The sequence below is a fragment of the Jaculus jaculus genome, chromosome 12 (genome assembly GCF_020740685.1).
Source record: "Jaculus jaculus isolate mJacJac1 chromosome 12, mJacJac1.mat.Y.cur, whole genome shotgun sequence".
NCBI classification, from domain to species: Eukaryota; Metazoa; Chordata; class Mammalia; order Rodentia; family Dipodidae; genus Jaculus; species Jaculus jaculus.
In genome coordinates this window covers 4,597,553-4,617,486 of record NC_059113.1, presented here as the reverse complement: position 1 = coordinate 4,617,486, position 19,934 = coordinate 4,597,553, and the positions used below count along the sequence as shown (strand labels likewise).

The window sequence follows — 19,934 nt, the reverse complement described above, 5'->3', positions numbered from 1 at the left end:
GTGGTGGCTCACGCCTTTAATCCCAGCACTCTAGAGGCAGAGGTAGGAGGACTGCCATGAGTTCAAGGTCACCTTAAGATTATTTAGTGAATTCCAGGTCAGCCTGGGCTAGAATAAAACCCTACCTCAAAAAACCAAAACAAACAAACAAACAAACAGAACAAAAACAAAAAACTATAATCTTGCCATTAAAACAACTACATTTTTTTTCAACTTTTATAATGAGCCATATATTTTTTTTAATTTTTTTAATATATTTATTTGAGAGCGACAGACACAGAGAGAAAGACAGATAGAGGGAGAGAGAGAGAATGGGCGCGCCAGGGCTTCCAGCCTCTGCAAACGAACTCCAGATGCGTGCGCCCCCTTGTGCATCTGGCTAACGTGGGACCTGGGGAACCGAGCCTCGAACCGGGGTCCTTAGGCTTCACAGGCAAGCGCTTAACCGCTAAGCCATCTCTCCAGCCCAATGAGCCATAGTTTTTGTCGTTTAGTCACAACGTGAGGACAGTTGCACCTACTGTTTTTGTTTCTTGCTGCAGAGTGTGCATGCTGTTGTTCTAAATGTGCGATAAAACTTACCTATCCATGAAAGTGGAGGCGCCCCCGACTTTCCAAGGGCAGAGATCCTGTCTAACCTTTTGCCTGTCAATGCTTTATATTTCTGAGAGAAAAGACGTAATCAGTGTGTGTAAAGATGGGCAGAGTGGTAGAAAGCTAGATCCTGTTTGTATTAAAATAAGGAAAGGACCAGCAGGGGCAGAAGTTTAATATATTGCATCTTGGTCCCGCCCCTTTACTTTCACATTTCTTCTCATTGCTTAAGTGTAGATAGCAACCTAGATTTTTTTTAAAGTTTAGAGAGACTATATTGCATTAAGAGAAGGAAAGAGGAGGAAATACAGAGAGGGCTCAGCATAAGGGAGCCAAGAGGGGTTAAAGTCCACCCTGTGACCCAAGTTGGGGTCATTTATAGATTCAGGATGGGGGTTGAGCTAACCAGCCATGATGCCAAGTTCTGGGGCTGACCTTAACCAACCACAATGTTGAGATCAGATTTAAACCTTCCAGGAAGGTTCCTTCCCAGGGAGGGGCTCAGGTTGTTTATGGAAAAATAAATCTATGAAACTCCTTTGAGCTAGAGATAAAGACAAGCCAGATTCTTCTCTGCTGTGTAGCAAAGCACAGAATGCAAGGGCAAACCCAAGGACATTCCTGCTTTTTTACTTTTGGGGCTCAGTCACCCTAAACTGCCTCAATTCTCCCTCTGAAGTCACCTGACTGCCCTTAGGGAGTTGGGGAGGAGAACAATCTGGCTCCTTCAAGCTGAGTGTGGTTGTTGGTTGTGACAGTGGGGAAACTTCTCCAGTGGGACCATTAAGAAACCCTGAAAGTGTGTCGCTAGAGTGCAGAAAGACGGTCCTGGAAGAAAATGTTGGAGAGAAAGAATAGAGGCAAGGAGTGAAGGGGGAGTGGGCACACAGCAAGACAGAGGTCTTTAGGGTTCTTACGTTGTAGACTTTTAGGCCTTGGAGTGCGATCAAGGGAACCCAGGCAGATGCAGTGAGATGGTGTCAGGACCATCTGAGTATGACCTGCTAGTAAACGAGCAGAAATACAGTTAAAACAACAACTGAGCATACAGGGCCCAAAAATTAACAGAATGATATAAAGTGTATGATAGGTATAATCTTTTTCCATGATGAAACCTGAGATCCACTCCCAGAACTGTTGGCCAGTGGCACGGTCGTGTCTGACATGGTCTGCAAATGCTTCTGTAGACTTTGCAAAGCAGATGGGTCGTTAGTAGAGTATTAGGTACAAATACACACAACACTTGACGCTGATAGTGGTGCGTGTGTCACTGGGCTGCTGTGAGGATGTCTGAAGTCCTGTAATGTTTGTATAATTGCTATTTTTCTTATTTGAACCTTAGCATTGAGAAGGGAGATTCCCTCAGATGGGTTTTTGTAAGCCTTTGCGGTATATTTAGTGAGTTTCTCTGTGCCAGATGACATCTTCTAAGTCAATAGATGTAATAAGAACAGAATCAACGAGCAATCTCGTCTTCTTAAGCGTTAATAGCAGTGGAATTTTAAAAAAGTAAAGTCGTAAGTGGAGAAGATGTCTCAGTAGAGAAGCCATTTTGTCACATAAGCATGAGTCACTTGAGTTTGGATCGTCTGAACCCACACAGGGCTGGACTTTGTAGCATCTGTAGTGCCTATGGAGAAAAGAGAGGTAGAAACAGAAGAATCCTGGAAGCTCATTGGCCAGATAGTCTTGTGAACAGAGCAATGCATAATGAGAGGCCCTGCCTCACATGAGGAGGAAGGTCAAGACTGACACTCACACACAGGCCATGACACACACACAGCCTCACTCACATATATGAGCATGTATGCACATAGACACATATAATATATATGCATACACTTAGAAAGTCATAAAATAGAAAATCATGTGAGGAAAATAAAACTTAGAGGAAAGAATTAGTCTCCTCTTTCAATGTCTTGGTTCACTTTTATTGGATTCTAAGGAAGTCTCATCCCCAAAACTGTTCACCAGAGATGGTGTTGCAGTCAGGTTCTCATTGCTGGTAGAAATCACCCAACCAAGAGTAGCTTCTGGGAAAAAGAGATTTATTTTGGCTTACAGGCTCGAGGGGAAGCTCCACGATGGCAGGGGAAAATGATGGCATGAGCAGAGGGTGGACATCACCCCCTGGCCAACATAAGGTGGACCACAGCAACAGGAAGGTATGCCAAACATTGGCACGGGGAAACTGGCTATAAAGTCCATAAGCCCGCCCCCAACAATACACTCCCTCCAGGAGGCATTAATTCCCAAATATCCATCAGCTGGGAACCTAGCATTCAGAACAGTTTGTGGGGGACACCTGAATCAAACCACCACATTCCGCCCCTGGCCCCCATAAACTGATAATAATACATGATGTAAAATGCAATGCATTCATCTCATTTTAAAAGTCCCTATAGTTTTTATCAATCCCAAAGATGTTCATACATCCCCATATTCTAAGATCTTTTAACTGAACCATAATACCAAAAAATAACCTCAAAAAACCCATAATGACACAGAATAAATATTCACACTGCAAAAGATGGCACTGGGCATAGCAAAGAAACATTCAACCAATACAAGATTTAAAACAACCAGGGCAAATATCAAACGCTGTAGCTTCGAGTCCAGTAACTCTAACCAGTGACAAATCTTCAAGTCCAATAATTCTAACCAGCAACAAGTCTCTGGCATTCCAATTCTGCCCCTCCAGCTAGGCTACTCACAGTCCTGGGAAACTTCATCGGGGCCAGCATCTCCTTGGCAGCCATCTCATGGTCCTGGCATCTCCACTGGGTCTCCACTGCAAGCCACGGTTCATCCTCATGGCTCCATGGGGTCTCTGTGCAGGCAACCAGCAAACCTGCTTTACACTGCTCATGGCCATTTCCAAAATACAAGACCGTGTTGCAAACTCAATGACCCTCTTTCTAGCATTCCTTATACTCCACGATACCAGGTATGGTGCCAATTTGTTAATCCAGGGGGGAATAAAGCAGACTTTGAAGAACAGGACACTCCTGGAGCACTCAGGCCCCTTCAAAAGAGTCTACATTCTTCTTGTTGCCCCAGCACAGGTCAGCTAGCCCAGTCTCAAAGGTTGTAATCTCTCAGTTGCAGCTGACCGGGCAACAGTTCACCCAAAGATTTTTCTTTCTGTGCCATATCCCTCTGCTCATACCAGTTCATTTCTATGCAAAGCAACCCTGCACAACGTCTCAGGACATAGGCATAACAGTAAGCTGCTCACACAAACTGCTAGCTCAGTCCAAGCAAAGCTCTTTCTCACCCTCATAAGCCAAACCTCACAGTCCATAGTTCTTACTGCCTTCAGGTCTTTCAGCTCAGACCAGAATAGTCCATCAAGCTGTACGTACAGCACTGCAAAGTATCTCTTAGGCCAAGGTTTCAACTCCTTTCACATTCCTCTTGAAAATCAGCATCAAAAGGCCAAAGCCACACAGTCAGGTGTCTAGCAGCAACCCCACTCCTCGGTACCACTATACTGTTGCAGTCCGGTTCGCATTGCTGGTAGAAATCACCCAACCAAGAGCAGCTTCTGGGAAAAAGAGATTTATTTTGGCTTACAGGCTCGAGGGGAAGCTCCACGATGGCAGGGGAAAATGATGGCATGAGCAGAGGGTGGACATCACCCCCTGGCCAACATAAGGTGGACCACAGCAACAGGAAGGTATGCCAAACATTGGCACGGGGAAACTGGCTATAAAGCCCATAAGCCTGCCCCCAACAATACACTCCCTCCAGGAGGCATTAATTCCCAAATATCCATCAGCTGGGAACCTAGCATTCAGAACACCTAAGTTTATGGGGGACGCCTGAATCAAACCACCACAGATGGCTCTTGGTGGAAAAGAGTGTATGGGCATCTGCTTCAAGGAAGGACGAGAAACCAAGAGCACAGCGAGGCACGTCAAGGCTGGGAGGAAAGGAATGTGCCTCAGGGACGGGGCAGCTGGGCGCAGAAGCCAAGCATCCTTTATACCTGTGACCTCAGAGGGACTTTGCTGTCGGGCAGCCTCGTCCTGCTGAGGAAGGCTGTTTCCCCTGTGCACCTTTCCATCCCAGTGCACAAGTGTGTGTGTTGGGGGGTATTCTAACCAGGAGCTCTCAGAGCCTACTTGCTGAGGTACACACTTCTCCATTTGTCCAGCATAAATGGGCCTCATCTTCCCATTTCAAAGAACCTCTGTCTCCACGGCCCCTTTACTCTGATTCTTTCATAAAAGGTGTTGGGATGTAGCTCGTTTGGTAGTACGCCAGGCAAGGATCCCTGAGTTCGATTCCCAGTGCCTTATAAACCAGGTGTGGTTGTCTACATACGGTGTGCCCGGCACACCTAGGTAGAGACAGAAAGATCAGAAGTTCAAGGCCTTCCTTGGTTCTATGGCAAGTTCAAGGCTAACTTAGGATGATATCCTGTCTCAAAACACAGTAGAGGAGAGGGAGGGTCTCATAACTAACTCAGGCAATAGAAACAGAACCCTTAAGTCCTACAACTCAAAGATCCTCCGAGGGGGTGGTGAGGGAGAGAGGTCGAGTCCAGCCCAGACACTTCTGAGCATTTGTTTAGCCAAACCTTGCATCTCACACTGTGGCCCAGGACCAGTACAAGCATCACCTGGGGGCTTTGTACAGGCTGTCATGGCACACTCCAGACCTCACATTTGGAAGCTCTATTATTATAAGCCAGATTCCAAGGTGATTCAATTATTTACATATAAGCCAGAGAAACACTGGTCTAGAATGTATTCCATTGTCTTTGATGAGGCACAGCTCTCTACCCCAAATAATGGAAAGCTGCTCTTCCTTCCAGCTAAAAACCAGGTTGTCTTCAAGACAGTTGTCAAAATGTGACATGGGAAGTTTTCCTTGAAGGCTCTGAAGGCCTTGGTGATCTACTAGACGGGCAAGCGTCTTTGCACAGCACTTCCCGTTGCGTCATGGAACCTCCCTCAGTTTTGCAAATGTGCAGAGTTCCTTCACTTTTTCTCCTCTCACTTCTGTATTGTTCTCTCCTTGCTGGGGCAGAACCCATGACCAGTAGCAGTGGTTGGAGGAAATGGTTTATTCCAGTGTCAAGGGGAAGCTTCAAGTATGGCAGACACACATGCCAGGCCACAGGCTGGCTATCACCTCTTGCCACGGCAGTAGGCAGAAAGCACAAGACAGAGTTCTGGTAGCTTCTGGACTGGACAGTGTCAGCCTAGGTTTTATCCGTACCAACCACAACACACTACATTATCTCCTAGCTCTCTCTGCTTTTCTCCTCTGGAAATATCTGTGTGGCTGGCTATGCTGTGGGGAAAGGGCAGGGGTTGAACTCAGGCCTCACGCATGATAGGCAAGCTCTGTACCACTGAGCCTGATCCCCAGGCCTTTTGATCCTTTGTGTTTTGAGGTGGGGTCTCACTAAACTGCCCAGGCTGGCTTCAAACTAGCTTTGTAGTCCAAACAGTCTTTGAAATCCCAGTCCTCCTGTCTCAGCCTCCCAACAGATTAGGATTATAGGCCTGAGCCATCAGACCCAGTTAAATATCTGATTTCTTGAATTTTATTAATAATGTAAAAACTAGGCAGCAAACTCATTTGAGCGATTTTATTCATGGTGTATCTTCTGGACCTTGGTGCTAACTGTGTCTCTGAGGACTGGTTGGACAACCGTAAAGAGGTAAAAGAAATCCTAGTGCTTTGGGCTTTTATAATAGACACGGGACAGCTGCTGGTCTATTTCTTTTGTTTAGTTGACAACTTGATGCTCGTATCTCAGCTTTCATAGGCATCGTCAATGTCTTTTCTATGAAGCTGTCACCTTCGACATGCAAACACTCCACTTCCCATCTTAAAAATAAAATAAATAACCTAAAACAAAATCCCGTCTTGGCGCTTCCATCCTGTTTCTCGAGTCCGCCCTTCACTGACCTCATTCCTCATGACCTTCCGGGTCTCCTGAGCTCACTGTATATTCTTGTGCTCTGGACTACGGGTTTGTGTTTCTCCAGAATTTGTAAACTGAAGCTCAACCCAGGGCGATGGTATTCGGAGGAGGAGGCTCTGGGTGGGGGTGATTAGGTGGGACTGTAACCCTCTCCCCCTTCCGCCCCATGAGGACACACATTTCTCCATGGAGCCCTTCCAGAATCACCCCGCTTCCGTTATGAAGGACAACAAACCCACCGAACCCCTCAGTGTATGCTGAGCCCCGACAGCCTTCCTTGTCTTGGTCTCCAGTCCCTTACTGTGCCGCTCACTGCTTCAGCAACAAGTACTACTTCTAGAACCTTCCAGGCTCTCCTGCTTTGGGCGTTTGTGAAGGTGCTTTCTTTTGCCCAGCTCTTCACAGAATTACCCTTCCTCTCCCTCCACCCGTGGCCCTTACATACCTGGCTTCTTCTCATCGCCCTGGCCTTGGTTTAAGTATCACGTCCTAGATGAGATTTCTCAGCTGCCCGGTGTTCTCCTGCCGGACACTTGGTAAGGTTTTAGTCACCTGCGCACCTGCACCGTTTCCTGGGCAGGGTTATGCCTGCTGCATCCACCCCTCGCCCTCAGAGCCATGTGCACACGAGACAGCCAGCAAATGCCTGCTGAAGGGATGAACCCGAACAGCGGACTTTAACACCCGCCGTCACCAGTTACACCGCATTCTGAACACGCCTCACAGCGGCTCTGTATGTCCTGCTTATGCTGAAAAGAGACCAGCGGCTTCGGCCCCTGGAAGGAATTGGCCTCTGGAAGCTGGAAGAATACATTCCCGGGGAGGAGATGAATCTAAATTTAGGCTTCATGTTACTTAAGGTAAAGTGGAGAAATTCTACTCAACTATTTTTAGGGAAGTTATTATTTAAAAAAAAAAGTTTCATCAAACTTTGCTCCTAACTAAAGTTTGATACTAATGGATTACCAAACTTTAGGTAAAAAGCTGAGGTTGGGGGTTAGATTAAAGGGAATGAAATGAGCATGACAGGCCCCCGGATGCTGGATTCCACGACCTACATGTGACCCACATAGAAAGATTGCGAATTGCATGTTTTGGGAATAATTTTAATTTTGATAAATTGGTCCTCTGGTGTTTTAGAAAGTTGGAGTCAGGGAACCTAAGTCCTGGTTGAGAAGTCAGCATGTAATTTCCCACATAATACTTAAAATTCCCTGAGTTCTCATTTATTTTCAATTGAAAATACAGAAGAATTACCCATCTATCTTCTAAACTTGTGACGAATCTCTGCTGAACTCATATTCTACTCAGAAAGTCTTACACAGAGGTGTTGTCAAATCTGAAGTGTGGAAAGGAGGAAACATCAAGAAAATTGCAATGAAATGTTCTGTGAAATGGAGAACATGCATTTGCCTCGCCCTTTCACTGTCTTATGATAATGCCCACGAGAGGTCCACTGACTGCAGGTGAGGGTGGGCACGCAGCCCTGCTCCTCGCGTGCCCGGGAAGAGCCAGCGTCCTTCGTGCTTGCCTTGTTCTGCCGTCTGTGCCCGAGCTCTTGCCAGCTCGTTCAGGGGGTCTCTGCTGAGGCGGGGGCCTGCAAGGAGGAACAGCGGACTGTAGGGCACACTCGTTCTTTCCCTTCTCCCCTCCCTACCTCAGAGTGCGACCCTGCCAGTGAAAGACCGGGTTTCATGTACGCCCTACTTTGTTTCCATGGCAAATGGGAGGGAGAGCTAAGACTCTGGCACACTAAAGACATCATCACTTTGTCTTCTTGGCATCTAAAACTATTTTTTAAATTTTTATTTCTTTAAATTTTATTTATTTATTAGAGAAAGGGGAGGGAGGGGGAGAAAGAATTGGGCATGCCAGGGCCTCTAGCCACTGGAAACAAAGCACCACCTTGTGCTTCTGGCTTATGTGTGTACTGGGGAATTGAACCTGCATCCTTATGCCTTAACCACTCTATCTCTCCAGCCCTAAAGCTAATTTTTTTTTTAATTTTTTATTTATTTATTTGAGAGCGACAGACACAGAGAGAAAGACAGATAGAGGGAGAGAGAGAGAGAATGGGCGCGCCAGGGCTTCCAGCCTCTGCAAACGAATTCCAGACGCGTGCGCCCCCTTGTGCATCTGGGTAACGTGGGACCTGGGGAACCGAGCCTCGAACCGGGGTCCTTAGGCTTCACAGGCAAGCGCTAAACCGCTAAGCCATCTCTCCAGCCCCCTAAAGCTAATTTTGAAATGTGGACACATACTCCATACTTAAAAGTGTAGTGATCTGGCCTTTGGGTAGCTGCCGGCGGGGGTGGGGGGGTGGGGGGGAGAGACGCGGAGGAAAGAGCAGGGATTCTCCAGCGCATCCCTAGCGTCTGCTCAGCTGCCTCTAGCAATCTCTTCCCAAGGAGCAGCACTGAGGGTGTGCGCCGTCCCTGGCGTCAGTCACGCTGTCAAACATTGCCACCTTCAGTTAGAACCGCTACATGTGTGTCTGTGTGGCCAGAAACCACGCAGCCTGCAGCTCCCTCTCTGCTTGAGGTGTGTTTCCACCTGTGCTCAAGGAAGGAAGGAGGGAGCAAGATGGAGGGAGGAAGAGGGAGAGAGAGAGAGAAAGCGAAGCCTGATAAACGAGCGTGGAATGAACACAAGGTCAAAATGAGGGTCAGCGGCATACTTTCCACGTGATGGAATACCTTTGAAAGCACGTGCTTTCTTCAGACTTCCTTCGGTTGCAATTCTGTGACTACTGTACTTCTGAAGATTAAAGATTTAACCTTGTCAAACTATTAAGTCTGATGTCACGATAGAATATGCCTTTTTGGTAAAGAAGTATGCTTTCTGTCCAGGATCATAGGCCTTGAGCTTGTCAGTGAGCTTTCTCAGACAAAGGAACAGGCATAGATAAGCTGCCAAGTTATCTGAGCAGGTCTCCATAGCTACGGGGAGAGCTGGGAGTAATAAAACATGAAGCTGGCACATTTGATAACAGCTGTTTGATATCAGTAGCCATTTAAAGATGGGAGGTTTGGAACTCAAATCAATAACTATTTTCCACAGCACCTTAATGGTCATTGATCAGTGACTGGCATTTTGTACCCTCAGGATACGCTCACTAAAGGGCCTGTGGTCTCAGTGAAAGGGAAGAGCCAACAACCCTGTTGGAACATTCTAGAAACTTGTGTTCCTTTCACAGACACAGTCACTCTTCTCAACCTAGTCGGATCAGGTTGCAATGGGTCTAATCTTTGAGGGCAGCCCAGCAAGTCACTGTCCAGACCACACCCTTCTTCCTGCTGTCATGGAGAAGCCGCGCCGTCGCTCCCAGAGCTTGTGTGGCGAGTCACTCGTGGGCTTGGTGCCGATTTCAGTTTGCCTCAGGTAAAGAGGCGCATGATACTGACACCCGCCTAATCTTTCCTAAGCCCTTTGCATGGGTGAAAATGAAGGGCAGTGAAGGTTGGAGAACATGGAACGTCTGACCCTCAAGCAGCCCCTTTTCAGTGACTGTGGCTGCGTGGCGGGTTGTCATGTGTACTTAAAGTAACTGCAGCTAAAGCTAAAGCTAAAGCCACTTTCTTTCTGCTGGAAAACAGAACCCATTTAACTTGACATAACCATTTTCTTTCTCTTCTTGCTGCCTCCAGCTAACATTCTAATCTAGGCATACAAGTCCATATTTAGAAGTAAAATAAATGGGCATTTTAAGAGCCAGAATTGATGTTTAGTCTCAGAAGTTGGATCCACCATGGCAACAGCAAACTGTACATTATCTTCTTAAGAAAATACTAATTTATCAGACTAAGAGCCAAGGAATTATTCTGTGTCAGCAATCAGCATAGCCTCATAATTACAAATTTGTGAGGATCTGGTAAAATACATGAATCCAAAAGAATCATAATGTTTCTTAGTGAGTCAGAATAAACAGCCCTGTGATTTGGAGACATTCTATACTGTCACAGAAATTTAAAGTAGATCGGCTCTTGGTAATAACACAGTCCAGCCTCTTTGTCCTGCAGCCGAGAGGACTAAGAACTAGCTACAGGAAGTACAGGAAAGGGCCTCGATAGGCAGCACGCCTGCACTAGCTTACCATCACTCAAAAGTTCAGCATGGTGTGCCCACAGGGTGGCTAATGTTTGCCATCTATACCCTGGCATTTTCCTTCCTTTTCCACTTCATTCACTCATTCATTTGGTGAAGTATTTGGCCACTCCACCCCAGTGCCTTTGAGGTTCTGTGCTAGGTGATGGGATAGTTACAAATGTCAGTAGGTCCTTGAGGAATCTTTTCCCTGGGACTCTCAGGAAAGGTATGACTGGTGCATCGCCACCAGAACTGCCTGGCTCTGGGTGTGTGCCCATATTGCCAGGGCACTGAGAAGCAAGGAACAGCTGTTCCCTGAGAGCCATAGGAAGTAGGTCAACGGGTGATGCCCCATGCAGGTCTGGGAGATGCACGTGGTTCTTAGGCAGAGACTACAAGCAAGGGCATTGCAGGAAAGGACACACCAAGGGCAGGGTGATGAAGGAAGGAAGTTACAGACCCAGAAAGAGTGAAGTTAGCAGTGGAGGAGCAAGAAAAGTAGTGCCTGGGAGTCATGAATACTGAGAAGAGAAGGCCAACTAGAAAATGGATGAAAGAACTGCTAAGGAATTTTGCTATCAACCTGAAACCAGTGTTTTCCACACCTTGTAAGTTACATATCATTTTCATATTATATGTTCTATCCAAAGTCTCCCTCTATTGCTTTAATTTTACTTGCACTATAGATACTTAATGTATTTTTCTGTACCACTTTATTTTTATTTTTTATTTTTTTTTAATATACTTTATTTATTTGGGAGAGAGCAAGAGAGAAAGAGAGAGAGAGAGGGAGAGAGAGAGAGAGATTGAGAATGGGCATGCCAGTGCTTCCAACCACTGCAAACAAACTCCAGATGCATGTGCCCCCTTGTGCATCTGGCTTAGGTGGGTTCTAGAGAATCAAGCCTGGGTCCTTTGGCTTTGTAGGCAAATGCCTTAATAGTTAAGCTATCTCTCCAGCCCCTATCTAGCACTTTATTTTTAAATATTTGTGTTTAGAGGGACCCATGCCACTCTTGTAAATAGAAGACCTATATTTCTTTTTATTATTATTGTTCATTTTTTGATGTAGGGTCTCATTCTAGCTCAGGGTGACCTGGAATTTACTATATAGCCTCAGAGTGGCCTTGCACTCATAGCGATCCTCCTACCTGCGTCTCCTGAGTGCTGGGATTAAAGGCGTGTACCAACACGCCCTGCTGAAGACCTATATTTCTTGAAATAAATCAAGGCCATCATTAAAATAAATATGATGAGCATAAAACCTTCCCATTAATACTGTTTATGAATGTCTATAAGCCTAATGCCTATAGTGTCACTTCCTAAAGGGCTTCTTAAGTTTGGGAGAATAATTAAATTCCTTCTAGCACAAAACTGAGACTCTTTACAAGAATTGGGAGGAAGAACTGAATGGTGAATACATCACATTCTCTATAAATCAAGTATGTGTAGCACGGGTCCTGGGTGCCTCTCAGACACAGTGGGGTCATGCATCCCACACATGAGGAAATAGTGTTTTAGGCAATATAGGAACTTCTGATGCTTTTGAGATATTTTTTAAAAAAATATCTTATCATTTATTTGAGGGGAGGTCGAGAATGGGTGAGCCAAGGCCTCTAGCCGCTGCAAGTGAACTGCAGCTGCATGTGCCACCTTGTGCATCTGGCTTACATGGGTCCTGGGGAATCAAACTGTGGTCCCTTGGCTTTGCAGACAAGTGCTGTAACTGCTAAGCCATCTCTCCAGCCTGTTTTTGAGCTGATTTTGAGTGACAGTCAACATTATCTCAGGAGAGCAAGGGAGCAAGGAAAACTCGCTTATGGAGGCTGTGAGGAAAGGTCCCATATCGCTCAGTGAAGACAGCGGAGATGCAAAAGAAAAAGAAAAACAGGGGGTGGGGTCCAGGTTTAAGAGGGTGCCTGAGGGATGTGGGGCAAGGGGCACAGAAACAGAAGGATCAACAGTGCCTTGAGGATGAATTAGTTGACAAGCTGCCCAAATGGTACTGCGGTTACTCAGGCCAGGATCAAGAGGAATGTGTTTGGAAGAGCGGAGAGAGGGAGAGAGAAGGAGGAGGAGGAGGAGGGCAGGGGGCAGAGAGGCAGAGAGACCTTGTACTTGGATCATGCCTGGCACAGACCCTTGCACGCACCAGGTCTGTGCTCACGACTAGTGCTTGTGGGGAAAGGGCCAGGTTTGAATGGTTATGAGGTGACTGACATGCCTTACTGATGCTCAGAAGCGCCAGGCAGCAGCACAGACCAAGCCAGCGCTCTGCTTTCAGTCAGCATCAAAGCATCTCTTTTCCTACTGACAGTCTTAGAAAAGCTGCGATACAATCAAGTAGATAGGCTTAAGGCATATTAAGCATGCTTACTTTCATAAGATGCTAAAAATTAACCCACTATAAACCTACTTAAGTAAAGCAAGTTTTTGAGCATTTTGAGGAGCAGAGAGACAAATTAGACAAAGATCTCGTTCTGGTGAAACTTTGTAAAGATCTAAGGTAGACATGAAAAAAACTTCAGGGGTTTAAACTATGTTAGTATGTAAAGAATTTATTCCTGACTTCCATAGAACAAATCTTTCTAGTAACCATAATTAGTTTGTAATTTGCTTTCAGGATGATAAGAATTTTATTATAGTATTAGAGCAGGGCAATATTATAAATGAATTTTTTGATAGCTTTGAAGAACTGGAAGTGGAAATCTTGTTAGACATTAATAATTCTTTTTCTTATATGTGTTTGTGTAGCTTGGGAAAAATAAGTTAATTGAATTTTGTCTTTTGTCAATAGCATGAATTTGCATTTCCTCTCAACCAAGCGTATGATGTAACTACAAATGAAAGCATTCTCATGAAAACTCATTAATCTATTTTTTTTCTTAGCAGTCAAGGCTTAGACTGGAAAGCACAAATTTTACCCTGAGCCTAGAAAGAGCCATAGGTTTTAATGAGGGAAAGGATAACAAACCTAAATGTTGACACTCCTTCTTCAGTTTCTAGATCTTTCTGTGGAAAAAAAAGTGTTTTCATAAGACTCAGAATTCATTTTCATAGAGTGTTCTTAATGGCTCCTGTCAGAACAAAACAGCTGGAAAACATATGGTATTCATTTCCCTATATCACTTGGAAAAAATTTCACATGTAAATAAAGCTAACATAAAAGAGTAGCCCTTTGAACCCATGACCTTATATAATACATAAATATATCAGTACAATGCACTCATTGTATTGACCCACTAAGTCATTTGGCTCTAAATATTTTTATTACATTCTGAGATACACATTTTTAAAAGTTCCAAAGAAATCAAGATAATTGGCAAACTATTGGCAAATTCCATGCCTAAGGACAAGTACGTATCTCGGAAATGGCACTGAGTGGTTTTTCCCACTACATTTATAGCTTTTCAGAAGGTGATGAATAAAATCAGATGCCAATTTGCACCTTCTAAGCTTTTTTTCCTTTTGGTGTGTGTTTAGCATGTGTGGTGGGTGTATGGTGTATGCACTTCCTGTGCACATTGTATGAAGGCCAGAGGAGCACGTTGAACGTCCTTTCTCATCTTTCCACTTGTTTCTAGGAGACAGTCTCTGTCACTGAACCCAGAGCTGCTGGTTTTAGTCAGACTGGTTGGCCAGCAAGCCCCAGTGGTCCTGTAGTCCGGGTGCTGAGTATTTGCTCTCGGGGGCAGTTCAGGCCCTCTCTGACCCCCGTGCTCACACAGCAAGCCCTTTTACCTGCTGAGCCATCTCCCAGCCCCTGTCTATTGTTTCACGTAAGTTACCATCTGTCCTTAAGGAAGGGAGAAATGGACAGCTAGGCAGAAATTTATGTCAAACATGAATTTTTCATAGCTTCAAGATTTTAGAAGGAAAAGCCCATACAAAAGAGAGAAACTTCTACATTTACAAGGGACTAACTAGAATTAGTCTTTGTCAGTTTACATTTTATAAATAACTTTTGAGAATCTAGCTTTCTTTGGTGATTATCACTCCTCTGGATTTATTAACAGGACTTTTGTCCCCTGTGAAATTAAGCTGCAAATCCCCCAGAAGGATTCACTTTGTGCATGTTAAAAGATTTAATGAGTTGTGCAAAGTGAGATTCAAATTCACATACTTGCATTTGTTAATTGTCTGCTCTGGGCCAAGCATGTTCTGCAGCTCAGAACGCCAGCCAAGAAATGGGGAGCGCAGCAGTAGCCTGAAGCCATGTAGACACCTTCCTTCCCTTGCTAGATGTCATTATTGGAGAGAAATCAGCCCTCCCTCCACAGTTCATAGCATTCTCTTCTTAGATTCTAAAACATGGGAGCCAGAAAGGCCTCAGGGGTAGACTGTGTAGTGCAGATCCCCTGAAACCACATGCCAAGATGTTGTCCATTTAGGGGACAGAACTCACAATTTAATAGCAATCAGAAGACTCACTCCCATCCCTTTGCTTGGTTCCAGAATCTCTCTGACTTTGTTTTAGAACACATCCCAGCAGGAAGAATTTAGTAGGCTGAATTTAGGGAGCTTAATAATGAGTCCTTCAAACTCAGCAACCAGTTGTGACCAGGGACTATTGCCAAAGCTGCAGCTGGAGTAGACCTGCTAGCTCAGGCTCTGTCGGCCTTTGGTTGTGCCCAACAGCAGTGAGCACCCTGAGGTTAACCCTCCCATCTGGAGTTGTTCCACGGAGTATGTCATTATTTTCTCTTAAAATATTTTATTTTTGTTCATTTGTGTGTGTATGTGTGTGTGTGTGTGTGTGTGTGAGAGAGAGAGAGAGAGAGAGAGAGAGAGAGAGAGAGAGAGAGAGAGAGAGAGAGAGAAAGAGAATGGTCATGCCAGGGCCTCTAGCTACTTACTGCGAACAAACTCCAGGCTCACGCACCACCATGTGCATCTGGCTTACATGGGTTCTGGGGAGTCAAACATGGGTCCTTAGGTTTTGTAGGTAAGCACCTTAACCACTAAGACATCTCTCCAGCCCCAAACCTTTCTTTTATAGTTCTCTGTTTTCCAGTGGTAAGTGTACTTTTTTTACATGAGACAGATTGAGAAAGAGAGAGAGAGAGAGAGGGAGGGAGAATATTGGTGCAGCAGGGCCTCAGCCACTGCAATAAACTCCAGGCTTGCACCACCTAGTGGGCATGTGCGACCTTGTGCTTGCCTCACCTTTGTGTGTCTGGCTTACATGGGATCTGGAGAGTCAAACATGGGTCCTTAGGCTTCACAGACAAGCGCCTTAATCACTAAGCAATCTCTCCAGCCCTGAAGTATTTTTTGGTGGATTTCCAGTCTCCTGAACTCATCCTTCTGTGCAGGGACTCAAGGTAAGCATAGCATTAGTGGACCATGTCTTCCTACATGGCCAAAATGTGCTGAGCATCCAAATTTAATAGTTTCCTCTTAATTTTTGTTTTTTGTTTTTTTTTTTTTTTTTTTTTTTTTAAAAAACAGTTTCTAACTCTAGCTGGAATTGTGGTGTCTCAACTCTCATTACAAACCCACAAAAGCCGACAGGAATTGCCGACGTATACAGTAAGTTCCGTCCAGTGAAGCGGGTTTCTCCCCTAAAACACCAGCCAGAGACTCTGGAAAACAATGAAAATGATGACCAAAAGAGTCACGCAGTGGAGTACCAGAAAGGCATTGAGTCTGACCAGGGACCCCAGCACGAGGAGCTGGGCCCCGCAGATGGAGTGGGAGGCTTGCCGGGGAAGGGCTCTGAGCCCAGCCCGGAGCTGGGCGAGCTGGAACATTATGACCTCGACATGGATGAGATTCTCGACGTGCCTTACATTAAATCCAGTCAGCAGCTGGCCTCTCTTTCCAAGGTGACTACAGAAAAGAGAATTTTGGGTTTATGCACAACCATCAATGGCCTTTCTGGCAAAGTCTGCTCTCCTGGAAGCACTGAGAACGCCCCGTCCAACATGACGCCCTTCTGCGTTCTGTCTCCTGTGAAAAGCCCTCACGTGCGGAGAGCCGCGGCCGCCCTCCGTGAGCAGCACAAGCTCGCCCCGGACGACTCCGAGAGCTTCTCCCCTCTGCTCCAATGCGGCTCTGCCTATGAGCCCGAGAGCCCTGGTAAAGACTTCCTAAAGAAGGCGTTCAGTGAGCCACACAGTCCAAAACTCGAGAAAACCCTGTCTGGCTGCCAGCTCAGGGCCTTCCACCTGCAGCCCCCAGCAACAGAGCCCAGACCAGAGGAGCAGGTGAAGGGCCTGGCCTGGACCACCTCCCATGGCCCAGAGGAAAGGAGCGAATACCTGAAAAAAGCAAGAAGCATGTTGAACATTGTGAAAGAAGGACAGATTTCTCTCCTGGTGAGTATTTTCTCTCAGCTTTCAAATCTAGGACTCCATTTTTTTTTTTTTTATCAGCTACACTTATCTTCAGAATGATGTGTTTGTTTCTCTTGTTTACTCTTTTTTTGGAAATTTTTATTTATTCATTTGAGAGAGAGAGAGAAAGAGACAGAGAGCAAGAGAGAATGGGCATGCCAGGACTTCCAGCTGTTGCAAATGAACTCCAGATACATGTGTCGCCTTGTGCATCTGGTTTACAATGGTCCTGGGGAATCAAACCTGGGTCCTTTGGCTTTGCAGGCAAACGCCATAACTGCTCATCCATTTCTCAAACCCCTTGTTAATCTTTACTTATCGCTTTAGTTGGGAAATGGGACCCTTTGAGATTTCAAATCAAAGACTAGGAAGTTAATAGAGGGAAAGCAAAGAAGTGTTACTGTATTTTCATTATGTCTGAGTAGTTAGGCATAAAGATGGAATAAAGACATTTTATCTAAAACACAAAGGAAACAAAGAGAACTCAGAACCTTTTCCAGTGGAATCTTCGTGCGTTTCCTTTGACTTCTCAAATGGTTCCCTCACTTGGTTTCTGTGAGCAAGTCACTTCTCAGCCGGTGGCGGACATGCCAGGTCTCTGAACACAGTGCTCTGTCTGTTTCATCCTGTTCATTCTTCCGAAGAGTTGGGCCAGGATGTTTGTGAAGCATATGTAGGTAGACACTCCCTTGAGAGCTGGCTTGCCCTCTGACCCACGTGGAGGTTTTGCTTAGTTCCAGCTCTGCATGTCAACCGAGCATGAATATTTTCAACGACCGCAGACATGAAGTGACATGATGTAAGAAAAGTCTGCTCTGGCTAGACAACCCAAGCAGCGCTCTGTCTGCCCATACGGCTCTTCTCTAGCTTCCAGACATGGATCAAACAGTAGCAAGCCTGGGCTCATGCTTTGATGCTAATTAAAGTCCCATCCAAGGAAACAATTGCTTATTCGAAATGTGATTCCACTTAGTATAAAGACATGCAAAGATAAAATACAATGCACTTGGCTTATTATCACAGATATGGTTATAACAGGACAACATGGTGAAACAATGATTTTACCAAATAAGCTAATTATTCTTTTTTGTTTTGTCTTGAAGTTGTACTTTCCATTTTCCTTGGCTCTTTCCTCTAAATTCTCTTTGGTTCATTCCTTCCCATACTTTCAGAATTCTCAAATGCTAACACCACTCAGCTTTTCCAACATTCTCTATCAACCACTTCATACTCCGAAGACTAAATTTCACTGGAGGTTAGAAACCCCGAAGAGCCCGTGAGAACACCAGTAGCAACAATCATCATGCGCTCTAAAGTCAAATTCAGTTCACACAATTCAAAGCAAATGGTTGAAACGAGTAGCTTGTTCATTCAACAAGTCTGAGACGCAGATGAAAACAGAACTCATTCCCCAAGGACCTAGCAGTCTAGTGGCAGAGGCAGGAAGCTGCATAAAAGTCATCGTGTTTGATTAGAAACCAACTTGAGGCCTCTCAGCTCATTGGTCCTGGTCCCATGGTCCTGTTTCATATGAAAACCTGCTTCTTAATGGCTTAGCGCTTATGGTCTTGCCAGGAAAGCCAAAGGACCCAAGCTCAGTTCTTCAGCACTCATGTAAAGCCAGATGCAGAAGGTAGAGCATGCATCTGGAGTTTGTTTGCAGTGGCTAGAGGCCCTTGCATGCCCATTTTTTCTCTCTCAAATAAATAAAGAAAAAAAATTAAAGAAGAGCTTAAGGGCTGGAGAGATGGCTTAGTGGTTAAGGTGCTTACCTTTGAAGCCTGAGAACTCATGTTGTAATCTCCAGGCCCCACACAGCACAGTGACGCAAGCTCTCAATGTTATACATGCGCACAAGGAGGCGCATGCATCTGGAGTGCACTCACAATGGCCCAGGCCCTGGTATACCCATTCTCTCTCTGCCTCTTTCTCTCTCTCTCAAAATAAATAAATGATAATAATAAAGAGCTTGGGCTGGAGAGATGGCTTAGTAGTTAAGGTGCTTGCCTGCAAAGCCAGAGGAACCAGGTTCAATTCCCCAGGACCCATGTAAGCCAGATGCACAAAGCAGTGCATGCATCTGGAGTTCGTTTGCAGTGGCTGGAGGCCCTGTTGTGCCCATCCTCTGTCTTTCTGTCTGCCTCTTTCTCTCTCTTGCAAGTAAATAAAATATATAAGAAATTATTAACAAAAAAAAAGAGCTCAAGAGAGCAATAAACATAGCAGCGAGGGTCTGATCTCCCAGGTCCCTCCATGGCCACCAGAGCTTCTGCAAGTCATGACTTTTCCCTGAGCCCAAGGAAAACTTGTGAAGGGTCTTGTTTGGATTTATCTACTGAAGTTTTCTAATCTGACTGTTTACACAGCCACACCTAGCTGCCGACAACCTGGACAAAATTCATGATGAAAACGGGAACAATCTGTTGCACGTTGCCGCATCGCAGGGACACGCAGCCTGTCTGCAGCACCTCACTTCTCTGATGGGAGAAGACTGCCTCAGTGAGCGGAACGCGGAGAAGCTCACTCCAGCAGGCCTGGCCATCAAGGTGACTGGTTGGGGGCTGGGCTCTCCCCAGGGGAAACGTTGGATTTACACCTTTTAAGATATCTTGTGAGGGCTGGAGAGATGGCTTAGTGGTTAAGGCACTTGCCTGCACATCCTAAGGACCCAGGTTAGGTTCCCCAGCACCCATGTAAGCCAGATGCACAAGGTGGCACATGTGCCTGGAGTTCTTTTGCATTGGCTAGAGGCCCTGGCATGCCTCTCTCTCTCTGTCTCTCTCCCCCTCTCTGCTCCTTTCTCTCTCCCAAATAAATGAATAAAATACTTTTAAAAATATTTCTTGTGAGTTAAAGTATTAGAAGGGTGGGGGAGGATAGAGTATTTTAACAAACAACAAATGAATGCCTGTGAGAAATTGATCACTTTGGTCACTAACCACTTTTAGGTTTTGACTGCATTCCAATTTATT

The 19,934-nt window shown here is 45.4% G+C and overlaps 1 protein-coding gene across 8 annotated transcripts in view; it reads left to right on the top strand.

The window, feature by feature from the left end:
- LOC101603740 (synuclein alpha interacting protein) overlaps positions 1-19,934 on the top strand; it is a 169,555-nt gene that overhangs the window by 102,327 nt on the left and 47,294 nt on the right. For 5 of the 8 annotated variants that reach the window (XM_045130951.1, XM_045130950.1, XM_045130952.1 and 2 more), the window contains 2 exons: positions 16,076-16,944; positions 19,329-19,508. The exons of the other annotated variants lie outside the window; for them this stretch is intronic. In XM_045130951.1, the coding sequence (XP_044986886.1) occupies positions 16,076-16,944; positions 19,329-19,508 (1,049 nt within the window). The remainder of the gene's footprint in view (positions 1-16,075; positions 16,945-19,328; positions 19,509-19,934) is intronic. 8 annotated transcript variants of the gene reach the window in all.